Genomic DNA, 16,869 nt, shown 5'->3' on the forward strand with positions numbered 1-16,869 from the left:
TAATATTGGCCTTTATAGCCACTCCAGGCGCTGCTCCACAACCACTGACCACCTCCAGGCACTTACCCATTGTCTCCCGAGCCAAGGAGGCCAAAGAAGAATGTGAAAACATGCTTCCTGATTTCACCCCTAAAATCTGGAAGTCATGCCATAGTGTTCTGGATTCCCCACCAGAGGAAATTGTTTCACTGTACATACCCTATCAAATCCCTTCATTATTTTAAGCAACTCAAGTTTCTAAACTCGTGACCACAAGCCACATTTGTGCAACCTATCCTCATAATTTAACTCTTGAAGCCCTAGTATCATTCTAGTGACTTTGTGTTGCATCCCCTCCAAGGCCAATACATCCTTCCAGAGGCACAGTGCCCAAAATTCAATGAGTATTCCAGATGGGGTCTGACCAAGGCTCTTTAATGCAAGTAATACTCCTCCCCTGTATATTCAATCCCTATAGAGATTAAGGCAACATTCCACTAGCTTTGTTTTATTTAAAAGCTACTGTACAGGTATAGAAGTAATCATGTCCACGTGAACACCCTTAGTCCTCTACTGTTCCTAATCTCTCACTATTGAGAAAATTTTCCAATTCGTCTTTTTTGGATCCAAAGTGGATGACCTCACACTACAAAATGAACTTCTTAAATAAAAGCACTACATTGGTTATTTTCCAATCCCATGGCCCAATTTACAAACTTAGAGGATTGTAAAACTGTGGCTGGAGCCTCTGCTCTCTCCTCTGTGATGCCTTTCATAAAGGCTGGGGACACCAGTGACTCATCTACCTCAAGTTCTGTTACTGTTAAGACCTAATTCTTTTCCTAATTATCTCTCAATTGTTCAAATCTCCTGTCATATACATGTTTCCTTACTTCCACTATCATTTATGAAATCCAATGACATATCTATTTATTTCCACCTTGAACTTTTGACCAGAATTAGACTCTACCCTGAGGGTTCTGCTGCCCTTTAATCTTACTTTTTATATGCTTATAAATTCCATAGTACTTCCTTTTATGTTTCTTCATATTCCTTTTAGCCATTCTAATCTATTTTGCACCTGTTAGTACACTTTTTATTCCATATGAAATCTTTAATATTGTTCAGCCTAACTTTATCATGCGCCTCTCAAGTTTCAGTTTAAGTCTTTGTTCAGAGAACTCTACATTGATGCACTTGTAGTTCATCTTATAGATATATATTTATTGCATAGTCAATGTATCGCTGAATTGAAGATTTCTCACTGTTGATCTATTGAACCATTTGCTAATTTTTCTCCCCAGTTTGTGTCAGATCCCTCATCTTGAGCACTGTATTTTTCCTGCTCAACACCCTATCTTCATTGACCTTTTCTATTCTTACATTGAAACTATGCCATTGCTATTTCCCAATTATTCTACTTCCACATTAGTTATTTGCCCCATTTCACTTCCCAGAACTAAGTTAAGCAATGCTCCTCTCCTTGTTGGACTACAAACATGCAGGGGATAATTTAAACTTCACAAAAATGAATGGGTTTGGATCTGTGAGAAACTAAAATTTGAAAAAAGTTACCAACCACAGCCAAAGACTTGCAGGTGATGGGTAAATAGGCTGTTGTAAATTGCCCCTAGTGTAGTTAGGTGGTAGGGAATATGGGATTACTGTAGGGTTAGTATAAATGGGTGGTTGTTGGTCGGCAGACTTGGTGGGCCGAAAGGGCCTGTTTCAGTGCTGTATGTCTAAAGAAAATAAAAAATAAAATAAAAGTAACTGACTCCAACCTGCCCACTTCTGGTTTTAAGAGAGACTGGACAGCGTGACTGATCTGTTCTCTGGCGGTCAGTTGGGTAGCAAAAGCTTTTAAGGAGGCGCTGACTTATTTTTTGAGCAGATTTTTTTTAAAGTTCATTTTGGCCAGGTTTATTAGCCTCAGGAAAACCAGCAAGTAAAAGCAGGCAAGAAGGGCCGGATCCATAAGGTAAGCACATTTCTAGCACTGCTTGTAGGCCAGGAGGAGCAGGGGTGTTTCCCTTGCAAGCCCAAAAGTTTCCCTGCTTCCAGCCCCACAATTGCTGACTCTTCCCAATCTTCCCCCCACCTCCATGCTCTCCCACCTGACCATGACCTCTGCCCGTCCCATTCATGAAACACCACCCCCGCCGCAACCCCAACCTGACCACAATTTCACCTTACTTGCTTTCTGTTCCTCCACTGTGGCCTTTGCTGCAGCCTTTCTCACTTGACCGGCAGCCAGCCTGTCAATCAGTCTGGCTATTGAGTGGGAAACCCATAGAATAAATTTATAGGAGCAAAGGAACAGGATTAGGCCATTTAGCTCCTGTTCTACCATTAAAGTAGATCATGCTGATCTGTATCACGAACCCATTTACCTGCCTTTGATCCATGTCCCTTGATAGCCTTAACTAATAAAAAAAAGTCTGACGATCTCGGTCTTAAAAATTTAAATTGATCCAGTATCCAGAGTGTTAAATTTATATCTGCATACTTCAGGGATTCCTGTCCAGAATAGTCTCCTCTGGTCCCTCCCTGAAAATATCAGAGTCACTCATTTAGGAAGTAGTTCTGGATGTACGCTAAAAAAGTGTTCTCACTATGACCATGTAAATTGCCTTTATTTGAACTATGTCGAAATAGATTAGAACCATCCATTATTATTGCCATCTTGTTCTTGCACATCTCTCTAAACTGTCTGCAGATCTTCATCTACATCTCATCTCCACTATTTAGTGGTCTGAAACGTACACCATCATGTTTTCTTTCCTTTTCTTACTCCATCACTGGTGGAAGGAGAATCAAAAATAATTTTTCAAAGGGATATGGATACACATTTGAAAAAGGAAAATTTAGAATGAATATAGGGATAGGGCAAGAGAATGAAAGCTGCTACAAGGACGATGGGGCAACTGGTCTCCTGTGCTGTAAAATTCTATGAATCCATGTGTCATTGAAACTGATCTACATACGAACATATGAATAGGAGCAGGAGTCGGCTATTCAGCCTCTCGAGCCTGCTCTGCCATTTGATATCATGACTGATCTAATTGTGGCCTCAACTCTACTTTCCTGCCTACCTCCTATACCCTTTGACTCTTATTAATCAAGACTCTATATAACTCAGCCTTAAAAATATTCAATGACCCTGTATCCACTGCTCTCTGGGGAAGAGAATCTCTCAGCCTAATGGCCCTCAGAAAAGATTTCTCCTCATTCAGTCTTAATTGGGAGCCCTTTTTTAAAAAAAAAATTGTGTCCCGTGGTCGACCCGCTCTCATAAGGGGAAACACCCTCTCAGCATCCACCCTGTCAAGTCCCCTCAGGATCTTATATGTTTCAATAAGATCACCTCCCATTCTTCAGAACTCCAATGGACATAGGCCCAACTTGTCCAACCTTTTCTCATAAGGTAACCCCTTCATCCTAGGAATCAGTCGAGTGAACCTTCTTTGAACTGCTCCTGATGCAATTATATCCTCTCAAATAAGGAGACCAAAAAACTGTACACAGTACTCTAGATGTGGTCCCACCAAGGCCCTGCACAACTGCAGCAAAACTTCCTTACTTTTATATTTCATTCTCCTTGCAATAAATCTCTTTGCAGACTCCTTATATCCTCCTTACAACTTATTCTCTTACCTATATTTGTGTCACCAGCAAATTTAGCAACCATACATTTGGACCATTCATCCAAGTCATTTGTGGAGATTGTAAATAGTTGAGGCCCCAGCAGCGATCCCTGTGACACTCTACTAGTTACAGTTTGCCAACCTGAAAATGACTCATTTATCCCTACTCTCTGCTTTCCCTCAGCTAACCATTCCTCTATCCATGCTAATATGTTACCCCCAACAGCATGAGCTTTTATTTTGTGTCCTAACCCTTGATATGGCACCTTACAATACACCTTATGGAAATCCAAGTACACCACATCTAGAGGTTCCCCTTTATCCACATTGCTTGTTACTTCCTCAAAGAAGTCTAAAAGATTAGTCAAACATGATTTCCCTTTCACAAAACCACATTGACTCTGCCTGATCGCATTAAGATTTTCTAAGTGCCTTGCTATAACATCCTTAATAGATTCTAGCATTTTCCCCATGATGGAAGTTAGGCTACCTGGCCTGTAGGTTCCTTTTTCTATCTCCCTCCTTTCTTGAATAGAGGAATTACATTCATTATTTTCCAATTTATGGGACCTTTCCAGAATCTAGGAAATTTTGGAAAATTAAAACCAATACATCCATCTCCACAGCCACTCCTTTTAAGACCCTAGAATGAAGTCTGTCAGGTCCTGGTCCTGAGGAAACTGAATTAATGAACATAGTTGGAAATAGAAACAAAACAGAAATGTTTGTTTTTAGGGCAGTAAAACTCCCTCTGTAATCTCCAACCACCGCACATGAAATGAGGCAATGCTATCCCATCCTCATTATCTGAGACTAGGCCAGGAACCTCACATCAAATATAATTTGACTTCTAAACCTATATTGGCTAATACACCAGGAATCACTGAAAATATAATTACAGTATTTTATTTAACACTGAATTCAATACACAAATGTACTGACAAACATATAATTGTCTGCATATACAGCATTTCTTAAAAAAAAATCATTCCTTTGACATTTCATGGATTCAAATATTAGGATAGCAGTTGCACATATGGTAACTCACAGAATTGTCCTCAAGTATTGCACTCCTTGAGCTAACTCTTGCTGCATAAAAAGATTCATTCTACATTTTAGTGCTCAGACATTAATCTCTAACATTTTATATCAAAAAGTTATCTGCTACAATCAAACTGGCAATATTTGACTTATAATATCTTTATATATGTTAGATTTAACAGTTTAAGAAGTCTAGCAATCTACAATCTAAACATGCATACATAGTTTGAGTCAGTTCAGTTGCAGATCAGTTGAACTAATTATGTTTAACACTTTCCATCTTATGTTTTTAGTCTTTCCATCATTGTTTAACTGTACTGACACTAATGTTCAGATTTAACAGTAAATCTGAATAATATTCCAGCCAGATAAGTGTGAACATTGGCATATAAAATTTTGGCCACTATAATCCAAAAATATAAAAGGCACACTGGAACTTTTTTTTTTTTAAAGTCAGTACTTGATATTGATAATTCAGGAAGCACACAGTTTGAATAGAACTTACTATGCTTGTAAACAATTTATACATATAAAATTCATATTTGATTTCATTTAAAAGATGCATTTGTGATATTTAGAAAAAAAAGCAATAGTCTTTTGACTAAATCTTTAATGTTAAATAGCAGAATAAATAAACTTCCAACTGCAGAAAAGGTTGGCATAGAATAATGCTGCATCACAGCAACAATTGGCAGATATCAACCCTGTACAGGTATTGGATTACAGTAATGAAAAAGCAGTGTTATAATATGTCATCCATTACAATAATAATATTCAGGGAAGCATCTTGTATATGTATTATTGGAACCAAAGAGTTTTGTGCAGGAGTGATTATAGCAATGTGTTACAACAATGAATGATCTGGAAGAGCCCTGTAAAGGTGCGATATAGCAAGAAGTGACATAAAGGCTTCTACAGATGTTTTAAAGCATTTAATAGAAGTGCTCTGTACATGTTTTCTACAGTAATACCTGGCATAAGTGAGTGCTGTTGGGAGTAACGAATAACACAGAAGATACCTATAAAGGTATTTTATAGCAATTACTGGCATGCAAGTTCCCTGTACAGGTGTGTTACACTAAATAAACAGCTCTGTACAAGCAAGTTATAGTAATGATTAGAATTGAAGATCCCTGTACAGGTGTGTAATGATTGGTGTGAAGGTGACCTGTTTTTAAAAAAAAGTGCTACAATGAGTGACAAGAAAAAGCTCTGTTTGCGTGTTACAGTAATGATTGATGAGGAAGCACAAGTATATTTCAGTAATATTTGTCATGGAAAAGGCCTGCACTGATGTGTTAGTCATGAGTCCAATATGTTTTGCATGATCGTAAGGATTGGATCAATGTTATACATGTCATCTCTTACAATAATGGTTGAAATGGAAAACCCTGTACATAAGCGTTACAATAGCATCCAAGTTTTAATGTTTATATAAAAGCCAGAACATTATAGATTGTGCAAATTAAACAAAATTGCTATTTTGTGATAATGTATACATTCTTTCAATGTCCAGCTTCATTTATCCTCCAAGATAAAATGAAAACGGTATCATTCTCATTTTGTTAGAACAGTTGTATCTTAAGAAAAATCTTCAATCCGAATTGTTATGGATCTTATTTTTGCATAAACATGCTTGTTACCTATGTTTCCATTCTAAGTAGCACATCATATTTTACAACAAGTAAAGATCCACATAGCGACTGCCAATGTGTTGGTGGTTCTTCTCTACCATAGCTTGCTTGGCAGCATCCAGTGATGGGAATATCACAAAAGCATCGCCACTTGACTGTCCATATAAATTGGACATGATCAGCACAGACTCAGGGGGAATCTGCATCAAGTAAATAAAAACAGCAATGTAATAATAGATAACTGGAGATATATCCCATAGCAACATGTGCCATTCCACAGACAGAATCCCAGCACCAGACAGGCTTCTTTTATTCAGTTACTTGCAATTCCCATCACCTCTAGGTTTATTTTGCTACTGTCCATATCTGTGGGTTGCTAATTTGGAACATACCAGTAAACCCTACTGTTTCAAAGTGCTGCTGCACCTATGCTTCCATATGGATAAGTATCTGTAGGATGAAGAGAAAATCAACAACCACTTGAACTGTGTTCCAGGATGAAACTCAAGGAATTTTCAGAAGTTGTGAAAGAGAGAGACACAAACTCAAGCAGTTTCCACAGTCACATCCCCAAGATTGAGCTTCAGGTTCAACCTTGCTGGCAATAATTGAAGCCTGTTGATGCTGCTCTATACCAACCACAAAGGAGAGTGCCCAGAATGACTTGCCCTTCCCTGTTAGCAGGGAAGTGCCTATCTTTTGGTGCTCCCTACTGTAATATGGATGAGATGAGAAATTCTCAATATAGAGAACTGTGCACGGACCCATGTCTAGTGATGCAGGCTATTATTCCCTACAATATCACTATTAAATAAGCCAGACAATTTTTGTAGTAACTGCTGTGATTGAACTACACATTCCACATTTAGAACCTCAAGTCTGAATAAAACATGGGAATGTGCAAGAAAAGGCTAGTTAGATTGCAAGATCAGAAATATATACAGATGAAATGTACAGGTCTGCTACAAAAGAATTTGGATTTTTTTTTAAAAACTAAAATGAGTGTCAGTGATGAAGGAGGGGCAGAGAAGAAAGCAAATGACTGTTGTATTTAGCATTTCTGTACAAGTTATAATCATATCTTCATCTCAGACAGCTATATTTCAAATAATGAAGACTTATGCATGCCATGTTGCTGGTCCTAGACGTACTGTTATGGGAAGATGTGGAGTGCAAGTAGGGGAGGGAGGGAGTGAGTGAGTGACAGACACAGACGGAGACGGAGACGGAGACGGAGACGGAGACGGAGACGGAGACGGAGACGGAGACGGAGACGGAGACGGAGACGGAGACGGAGACGGAGACGGAGACGGAGAGGGAGAGGGAGGAGAGGGAGAGGGAGAGGGAGACGGAGAGGGAGACGGAGAGGGAGACGGAGAGGGAGACGGAGAGGGAGAGGGAGACGGAGAGGGAGACGGAGAGGGAGACGGAGAGGGAGACGGAGAGGGAGACGGAGAGGGAGACGGAGAGGGAGACGGAGAGGGAGACAAGTCATTTCAAGCTGCATGTGAAACTCTGCCGAGCTAGTGGAGGTCTTACATACTTAGACACATGTCCTAAGGCAGTGCAGCAACTTGTGCATTTGAAAAACCTTAAACCCACACAAATATTTATAAAGCCGACATCTGATCCACAATGCCGTGCACACATGTACACCTCAATTTTCCCCAACACCACATGATTTGTGAAAGCATCTTTAGAACAGGTCAAGTGACCCAGTTAGTTGGACATAGCACTTCCTTACCTGCCTTCTCTTACAAGAGGTCTAGCTCATGAGCCATTTAAATACAGACCCATTCTTTGGGATGTGTGAACACTGTCCTGGCCTGGTCATACGCATGCACAAGTCCTTGGCATTCCTCAGCTGGATACTGATGCAAGGTTGAACATACATAAAAAATCTATTAAACTCATACCATTTCTGTCTCATCAAATAAACACATGCTGCAGTAGTTTGCTGTTGGGTCTTAATGGATTCCTTTTGAAAAGTTTATCTTTAAATTGTGTATTAATTCTCAATTCCCAGACAGTGATTTCTGAGTGGAGATACATTAGATGAGATGTCAAAGTGGTTGTGGGAATTGGGACTTAAGTTATATTTGGCTTGATTTCTAAACGATATTCCAAAACCTCATGTTCTGCGGCTGTCTAGCACTCTGTCCAGAAGCTGACAGTATACATTTGCACATCGAGGCCAAATGACTTCAAATTATAGCCAAGTTTTCAAATTTGTGCATTCCAGTGCTTTAGTTTTACAAGATACTATAATAGCTCAGAATAATATTTTGTGTGACATTACTTACTATGAAACACAATTTCAAGGTAGGAAAGTCACCCTCCAAAAAACTGCAAATTTTTTTAAAAAATTAGATTTTAAATTAATTCTCGGGATGTGGGCATCATGCTAAGGCCCAAACCCTAATCGTTGAGTAGATGGTGGTGAACGATCATTTTGAATTGCTGGTAGCAGTTTGATACAACCAAGTGGCTTGCTAGGTCACTTCAGAAGGCAGTTAAGAATCAATCATATTGGTTTGGGACTAGAGACACACATCGGGCAGAGTGGGCAAGTACAGCAGATTTTCTTTCCTAAAGTGAACCAGTTGAATTTTTACTACAATCCAGTAGCTTTATGGTCACTTTTACTGATAGCTCCCTCAATTTGCTATACATGGTATACACCTGCTCCTCCAGGCTTCTCTTCTACAGTACTTTTCTTTTTGGCAGAGGCTTCCAGAGGTCCCTTTAAGGATCACTGGTTAAACCGTATGTAGACCTGGTCATACTGAAAGCAGCCCACCTTTAAGAAGGAGTCATAAAATAAGCTTTAGGCCTCCTATTTGCATATGCAAAGGATCGAACAGCTGTTTCAGGCACATACCCTGGATGCCTCACTTAGAAATTTGTGTCTGCTGTAGGCATGAATGTGTCTCAGGCTGAGTCAGCAGGTAATGAACAGCATAGTGGTAGAGGCCGTTTATTGAAACAGTAGCTCCTTTCCTTGTGGGCCAGCAGCGACCACAATGAAATTCCTAGCTACTGCAAATCAAAGGTGGCGAAGCACAAGGCCAACTGCTCAGATAAAAATTGACCATCTGCAACCAAAGATCCCAACCTGACTAGAGGAATGCTGCAGCGGTGCCAGGAATCAACCAAAGAGAACAGTCACATAAGTGTGGAATACATGATATCTGTCGGATCATGGTTGCGGGATGGCTGTATGGAGCAAATTTGACTTTTAAAATCCGAGCAGCAGGTTGCCCTTACTTGACTATACTGTGAATAACACATATATTACATTTGTAATAAAAATTGTTTTACAAAAGTGCACACTCTTAACCGTAAGAAGTATATTTGTTATTGATAGCATAAATCACTGGTAAATCAGGAAACAGATTATATGGTTGGTGGTAGTATTTCACAGGAAGGGCTTGTTGTCATAGTAACAAAGTGGCTTAGCTAAGCATGTTAAGCTGTGCATCATCTGTCAAAAAGATCACCAACTGCTACTGAAATAATGGAAATACATCTGATCGATTTGCACTGATATTGAACCTGGAAATTGATGGAGAAACAAATGGAAAATGTATCTGCAGCATAGACATTTTTAGAATTTCTAGAATTATAAATAAATGGATGGTGGTGCATGTGCAATGGTACATACAGAGCTACCCACATTGGGGGAATGTTCTAAAATGACATTTCTGATGAAATTGGTCACATTTTACAAACCAAAATGAGTGAATCTCTCTCCATTAGTGAGTCCCAAATGTATGAGTGAGAAAGAAACTAACAAAACAGCATCTGAATTGCACAGGTTGAAAGGAACACCACTGCAAGTGAATAGCCAAAAGTCATCAACTTTATATTTACACCAAGGACTTTTCAAATCTCCTTTTGATTTACCTCTTCTCAATGTGCTGATGCTTTCATTGGCACAGTTCAACAGGTGCTTGCACCTTTGGGTCAACTTTGCCCAGTTCGCCAGAATGCATACATGAGTGCAGACATTTAAGTCTATTTGACAGTAGGGGATCTCAGAGCTGTATATGATCCTGTCCTTGCCAGACATCCCCACATAGTACATTTCAACTGTAGTGACTGAATAGCAGTCAGTAACTTGAAACCCTGGCAAGGTTTCCCTTCTAGCTCTAGGACACAAGGAATTTACATTACACTCACTAACAGAAGGTGGATAAGTAAGCTTAAAAAAAAACTTCTGAAGTTTAATGACATTTTATTTAGCTGAGAAAAAATGCACCAGTTGGATTGTAGCACTGGAAGTATTCCTTCATCCATCAATTCAATTTTTGGTGTTCCAGATGAACAAGCACAAACATTTTGGAAAAGGCACATTTATGGCTAATCACAAGGTAGCAATTTGTTCAATGACATGGCAGTGTGCTCTGAGAAACAATGGCACTCAAGAAAAAAAACAAAGTATTTGGGGAAAAAAATAAAAGGCAGGGCACTTTGCCCTGATGTACTGAATTAGTTAGAACATGAACATATGACCTGGAACAACTACTGAGCTGCCCAAGACCAAACTGATTAACCTGTGTGAAAGTCAAATTTGCTCAGGTTGATGTAGAGTGAAAGGTAAATCAATATTCCATCTTCTCCATGCCACATATTATTGCTAAACTGTGCCCTTAACAAGTAAATGTGGGTTCCCTGGGATCAGTAATCAGCTGGCTGTGCACTTCATTGCAAGTTTATAATCTTCCAACACATGGCACTATGAGGATGTTGCCAGGACTGGAAAAATGCAGCTATGAAGAAAGACTGGATAGGCTGGAGTTGTTCTCCTTGGAACAGAGAAGGCTGAGGGAAGATCGGAGTGAAATTTACAAAATTTTGAGGGGCCTGGACAGAGTAGAGGTGAAGGGTCTATTCACCTTAGCAGAGGGGTCAGTGACGAGGCAGCATAGATTTAAAGTGATTGGTAGAAAAATTAGAGGGGAGATGAGGAAAAACCTTTTCACCCAGAGGGTGTTGGGGATCTGGAACTCACTGCCTGAAAGGGTAGTTGAGGCACAGACCCTCAACTCATTCAAAAGGAGTCTGGATATGCACCCCAAGTGCCATAATCTATAGGGCTATGGACCAAATGCTGGAAGGTGGGATTAGTATAGGTGGATCATTTTTCGGACGGCACTGACACGATGGGCCAAGTGGCCTCTTTCTGTACCTTAAACATTCTATGATTCTATCTGCCACATGCACAGTTGAGAAAGATTAAAGTTTATAGTGATAGCAGTGGAGAATTAGTCACTATGTGTAAACTGAAAACACTGCCACATTAGTTTTCAACCTCTCATTAATGATCATTTTTAAATCCATGTTTGCCGATTCTATGGTATGAAGTGTGTAAGTACCAGAAGTGCAGTTTGATTTCACTTGAATCATCTGCTAATTTCAAATTGTTTTTAATTGTATTTTAGTTCCTAACTTTTCTTAATCACCTCCCCACATTCAGGTTCTCTCCTTCACATGGGCTTCTTTGGCTGATATGGGAGACCAAAAAGTCAGACTCCCTCATGATTGATAGTGCCAATCTCAGTCAGCACTCAGCTAGCTGTCAGAAGTTTATCTGCTGCAGGGCGAAACAGTTAATTCTTTTCCCAGATAAGAAATGTGCCTCTTGCAATAGGCATCCATGTGAAAAGCCGGGGCCAGTGGGAGTGATGGTCTAAGTGGTTTGCTCAAATCTCTCCCGTTTTTTCACTGGGATTTCAGGAATGAATAAAAGATTTTGTCATGAATAACTTTTCAAAAATTACATTCGTAGCTATATTTTTCCTGTAAATACTCATGGCAATTGTAAGGTTTTGTTCTGAATATTCTTTTGTCCAATGATCATGATTATAAGAAGCCATCTTTCTAACTGTTCTACTACTGGATTATTCAAGTTCAGAGAGCTCCAAGAGGCCCTCACTACTCCACAATTACGTGCATGATCATGCACATGACTGTTCTATAGGGACAAACATTACATCAGAGAGTAAATAATATTGTCGGCAATACTGACACCGAGATACACTGAAATCACAGTGCTAATAACAAGGAGATATAGCTTTGAAGAATTACTCAGCCCGACAGCGTGAGGGAGCATAACTGCTGCACATGCCGTTGAAAGTACATATCACTCAAACAGCAGATTAACAACTGATATACCTAGTGTTTCCAAAATGGGCCTTAGACCTTGCTGCCTGCCAAAATCAGTCAGGGGCTCCACGCAAGCTAACTTTTAGAATCTGCAGTCAGATCTGGATTTGCATATTTAAACTTGATCCCAATGATATTTGAATGTTGCTATAATAGTGAATTGGTAGTCATGGTCAGTGTAGACATCAGGCTCAGCAGCTAAGTATGGATGCTTGTCAGCCTTTTGTTTAAAGATCTAAACCTTGTTCCTTCTTGCAATGAATTGACGCCACTGCTATTCTTCCCCACTAGGCATAACATGCAAACTTTGAGGGACTGGATTTATTCATTATGTAATATATTGGCAGGTAGGTAGGGTTTGTGAAAGACAGGTTTGTGTTACCAGCACTGGAGTTGAGACTGGATGGTTCTTACTGTTGTCCTGTCCTCATTTGTCTCTACTGCCCTCAAAAGGTTTTGTAGGTACACATCATAAACAAGCTAATTGGAAGGAGGCTAGTGTGGCCGGCAAATACGCAGTTGTACGCAATCTACAACTAAAAATCTACCATCCCATTGTATCATATTTTCTTGCATTTGGCTTCCTGCCTGAATAGGATAAATTCAGAGGTTCTGTGCTCCAAGCAGGAAGCAGTGCTTGAAAGCAGTATTGGTCAGAGTTAGGGTGACAGTGTAGCACTGAATCTCCAACCCTGAATCCCTGAGACCAAGGGATCAATGAATTTACCTGCTAGTTCTCATCATCATTGTTACTAGATGGCTATCAACATCATGAGGGCAAGTCGAAGAGGGTGCCACCCACCCTGCCCCATGAGGAATTAATATTCTCATTTTCCCCTCAGACAGAAAGTTACCAGTCTTGGCTAGGCCATTGAATGCAGCACACAGGACCACTAGGGCATCTAGTAAACAAACAGAGCAACATTGACCAGATAAAATACAGGCAAGACAGACCATCCCAGATGAAACAAATCAAGGAGGAAATAAATCTCAAGAAATTACAATTTAAAAAAAACACAAATTAATTTAGCTTATTTTTCCAGCTAAACAAATGTTTGGCAGTTTATGCATTCACTTGTTTTATCTGTACACTAGCACTTATGTACAGGATTAACACAGCAGCATAACAGCAAATTACACATCACTGACACTACTTCCAATCCTCACAAGCAACACTTAGAGAATCCGCTCGAGAACACTCAGATCAGAGCACTGCTTTGAAAATCACAGAGCAGTGGCATTGCCAGCTTCACAGGTCGAAACATGTTGCAACGTACGCCTTTTCCAAAGGCCCTAAAATAGATTTCATAGAACCACCGGTACAAACAGAAGTTGTCAGCAGTGAGTAAAGTCACCGAGATAAGTTGCTACACCATTGTAAAACACTACTGGTGAACAGTAGCTTTCAATGTTGTAGCTTAAGGTAATTTCATGAAATGAATATCAAAAAATATGAATAATTTTACATTTGATTGTGAATCAGCCCAACAAAGTAGCAACATGGTTGACACTACTCTCCTTTTGTAAAAGGAGTACAGTTATAATTTTTGCCCCAGGTAAGTAATGGGGTGTTGAGATTTTCCAAGGTACTTTATAGTGTTTAAAATGGAGGTGCATGTGATGACACAATCAGCAACACAGTGAGTGCGTGCACTGTGTGGGGTAGCTTTGTATAATAGATACCAAGAAGGATCTGGGTTCAATCCAGAGTTTAGCTGATCTGTATAGTGTAGTAGGGATATGATAATTGTTCCCTGATTTGGGCTCTTCTGAGACCAATCAGCAAGTATTCCTGCTCCCAGTTACTTTCCAGTGACTCTTGCTGGAAATGTACATTTGAATAATAAACTTGAGTCTGATGCTATCAGTTACTACGTGGTCAGCCAACTCTAACTATTTAGAGAAGCACATGAAAGAATGGCTACTTGGACTAGAAAGGACTCACTTCTGTGGTACCATTCAAAGCATGAGTTGCTGCCTTCAACCGTGGACATGATTAGAGGTCGATAAAAAAAAATTAGCAGCACAACTTTAGGGTCAACAGCTGCTGAAAGTAGTGAGACTCAAAAACTCCCCACTGACGAGATGTCATCCTGTAAATACTTCGCCAATTGGAATTTAGTGAAGTTGGCTCTAGCTACATTTAAGATTCATCTTTGCAGGGCAAAGCAGTAACTTGTACCTCTTCATACATCAGTTTCCACTGTGCACTCAAAATAATTGATAATCTTATGGCCATTTCATATAAATTATGGGTCCCGGAGGCAGTGTATGGTAATTAGCATCTGTACACATTTCTCATTGTTAGTTTAGGAGCAAAGTTAGTGAAAATTCAACGAAGCCCAAGGTTTCCATCTTTTTTCTAAAGAAACATAATAATATCTGAAGTAATGCTGCCATAAATCTTCAGTTGTGCAGTGTACAACAAGCGTTTTGCTCTATAGATATGAAATTATATTACTTGTGGCAAACATTAATTTTGCTTTATTTCTGTAAACAGGCTAAAAGGGTTGGTATTACAACAGTTATTATTGAGTGATGTTCACACATACATTTATAGATGTGGACACCCCACAGCTTAAGAGTATGCAGGGAGAGGGGGGAATGCGTGACCACCAGGCAGTCAAAAAGAATTAGGCAGGTCGTCCAGGAGATCCCCGAGAGCATCTCACTCTCCAGCAGGTATTCAGTTCTGAACACTGAGGAAAGTGATGCTTCACCTGGGGAGTGCAGCCAAAGCCAAGTCCATGGGTGGCTCAGCTGCACAGTGGGGTACAGGGAAGACTGGAAGAGCCATAGTGATAGGTGATTCAAAAGTCAGGGGAACAGACAGGTGTTTCTGTGGCCACAGATGTGAATCCAGGATGGTGTGTTGCCTCCCTGGTGCCAGGGTCAAGGATGTCACTGAGCAGCTGCACAGCATCCTGAAGGGGGAGGGTGAACAGCCAGCAGTCGTGGTCCACATCGGAACCAACGACATAGGTAGAGAGGGGGATGTGGTCCTGCAGTCAGAATTTAGGGAGCTGGGTAAGAAATTAGCAAGCAGGACCTCAAAAGTAGCAATCTCTGGATTACTCCCAGTGCTACGTGCAAGTGAGTATAGAAATAGAAGAATAAGACAGATGAATGCGTGACTGGAATGATGGTGCAGGAGGGAGGGCTTTAGATTTCTGGGACTGGCTCTGTGGGAGATGGGGCCTGTACAGGCCGGATGGGTTGCACCTGAACAGAGCTGGGACTGAGCTCCTTGAGGGACATTTTGCTAGTGCTGTTGGGGAGAGTTTAAACTAGTTTGGCAGTGGGATGAGGACCTGAGGGTAGACTCAATTGGGACAAAATCAGAAATGAAAATGGAAGGCAGAAAGTTAATGGATGAGTCTGGAAGACAGAGGAAGCAAGGTTAGAAAATAAAAAAAGTTTGGTAGTGCTCAAGGGTATCCATTTCAATGCGAGTATAGCAAACAAAGCAGTTGAGCTGAGGGCACAGATAGATACGTGGCAGTATGCATCATAGCTATTACAGAAACATGGCTTAAGGAGGGACAGGAACGGCAGCTCAACGTTCCTGGTTACAGGGTTTTTAGATGCAATAGGGAGGGGGATATGAAAGGATGGGGAGTGGCAGTTTTGGTCAAGGAAACTATTACAGCTGTGAGGAGGGATGATATATTGGAAGGTTCTTCAAATGAGGCCATATGGATAGAGCTAAGGAACAAAAAGGGGGCAATCACACTGCTGGGTGTGTACTATAGGCCCCCAAACTGTCAGAGGCGAATATATAGGCAAATCTATGAAAAGTGCAAGAACAATAGGGCAGTAATAGTAGGGGACTCTAATTACCCCAATATTAACTGGGATAGTTTTAGTGTGAAAGGAATTGAGGGAGCAGAATTCTTGAGGTGCATTCAGGAGAGCTTTTTTGCCTAGTATGTAGCCTGTCCAACAAGAGAGGGCACAGTTTTAAACAGTGTTAGGAAATGAAGGGCAGGTGGAAAGAATAGCAGTGGGAGAGCATTTTGGTGGTAGTGATCATAATTCAGTCAGTTTTAACATAATTATAGAAAAGGACAGAGTTAGAACAGGAGTTAGAGTTCTCAGTTGGGGCAAGGCCAATTTTACTAAACTGAGGAGTGATTTAGTGAAAGTGGACTGGAAACAGCTAATTGAAAGTAAATCAGAGTTAGAGCAGTGGGGGGCATTCAAAGGCAAGATTCAAAGGGGAGTTTCAAAGGGTGCAGAGTAAACATGTCCCCACAGAAAAAGGGTAAGACAGCCAAATCTAGAGCCCAATGAATGTCAAGGAGCTTACAGGGTAAGATAAGAACAAAGAACAGTACAGCACAGGAATAGCCCATTCGGCCCTCCAGGCCTGTGCCGAACTTGATGCCTGCCTAAACTAA

At 40.4% G+C, this 16,869-nt stretch overlaps 1 protein-coding gene across 5 annotated transcripts in view; it reads right to left on the reverse strand.

Annotated features, from left to right (window-relative positions):
• Positions 1–4,578: 4,578 nt before the first annotated feature.
• Positions 4,579–16,869, reverse strand: part of LOC137369552 (epithelial splicing regulatory protein 1-like) — an 82,971-nt gene continuing 70,680 nt past the window's right edge. For 2 of the 5 annotated variants that reach the window (XM_068030818.1, XM_068030817.1), the window contains exon 15: positions 4,579–6,501. In XM_068030818.1, the coding sequence (XP_067886919.1) occupies positions 6,343–6,501 (159 nt within the window). In that variant the 3' untranslated portion in view covers positions 4,579–6,342. Of the gene's footprint in view, positions 6,502–6,729; positions 6,752–8,045; positions 8,173–13,308; positions 13,372–16,869 lie in introns of those variants that run through there. The other 3 variants (XM_068030819.1, XM_068030820.1, XM_068030821.1) reach the window with 3 other exon arrangements.

This window comes from Heterodontus francisci, chromosome 5 (genome assembly GCF_036365525.1).
Source record: "Heterodontus francisci isolate sHetFra1 chromosome 5, sHetFra1.hap1, whole genome shotgun sequence".
Taxonomy (NCBI): Eukaryota; Metazoa; Chordata; class Chondrichthyes; order Heterodontiformes; family Heterodontidae; genus Heterodontus; species Heterodontus francisci.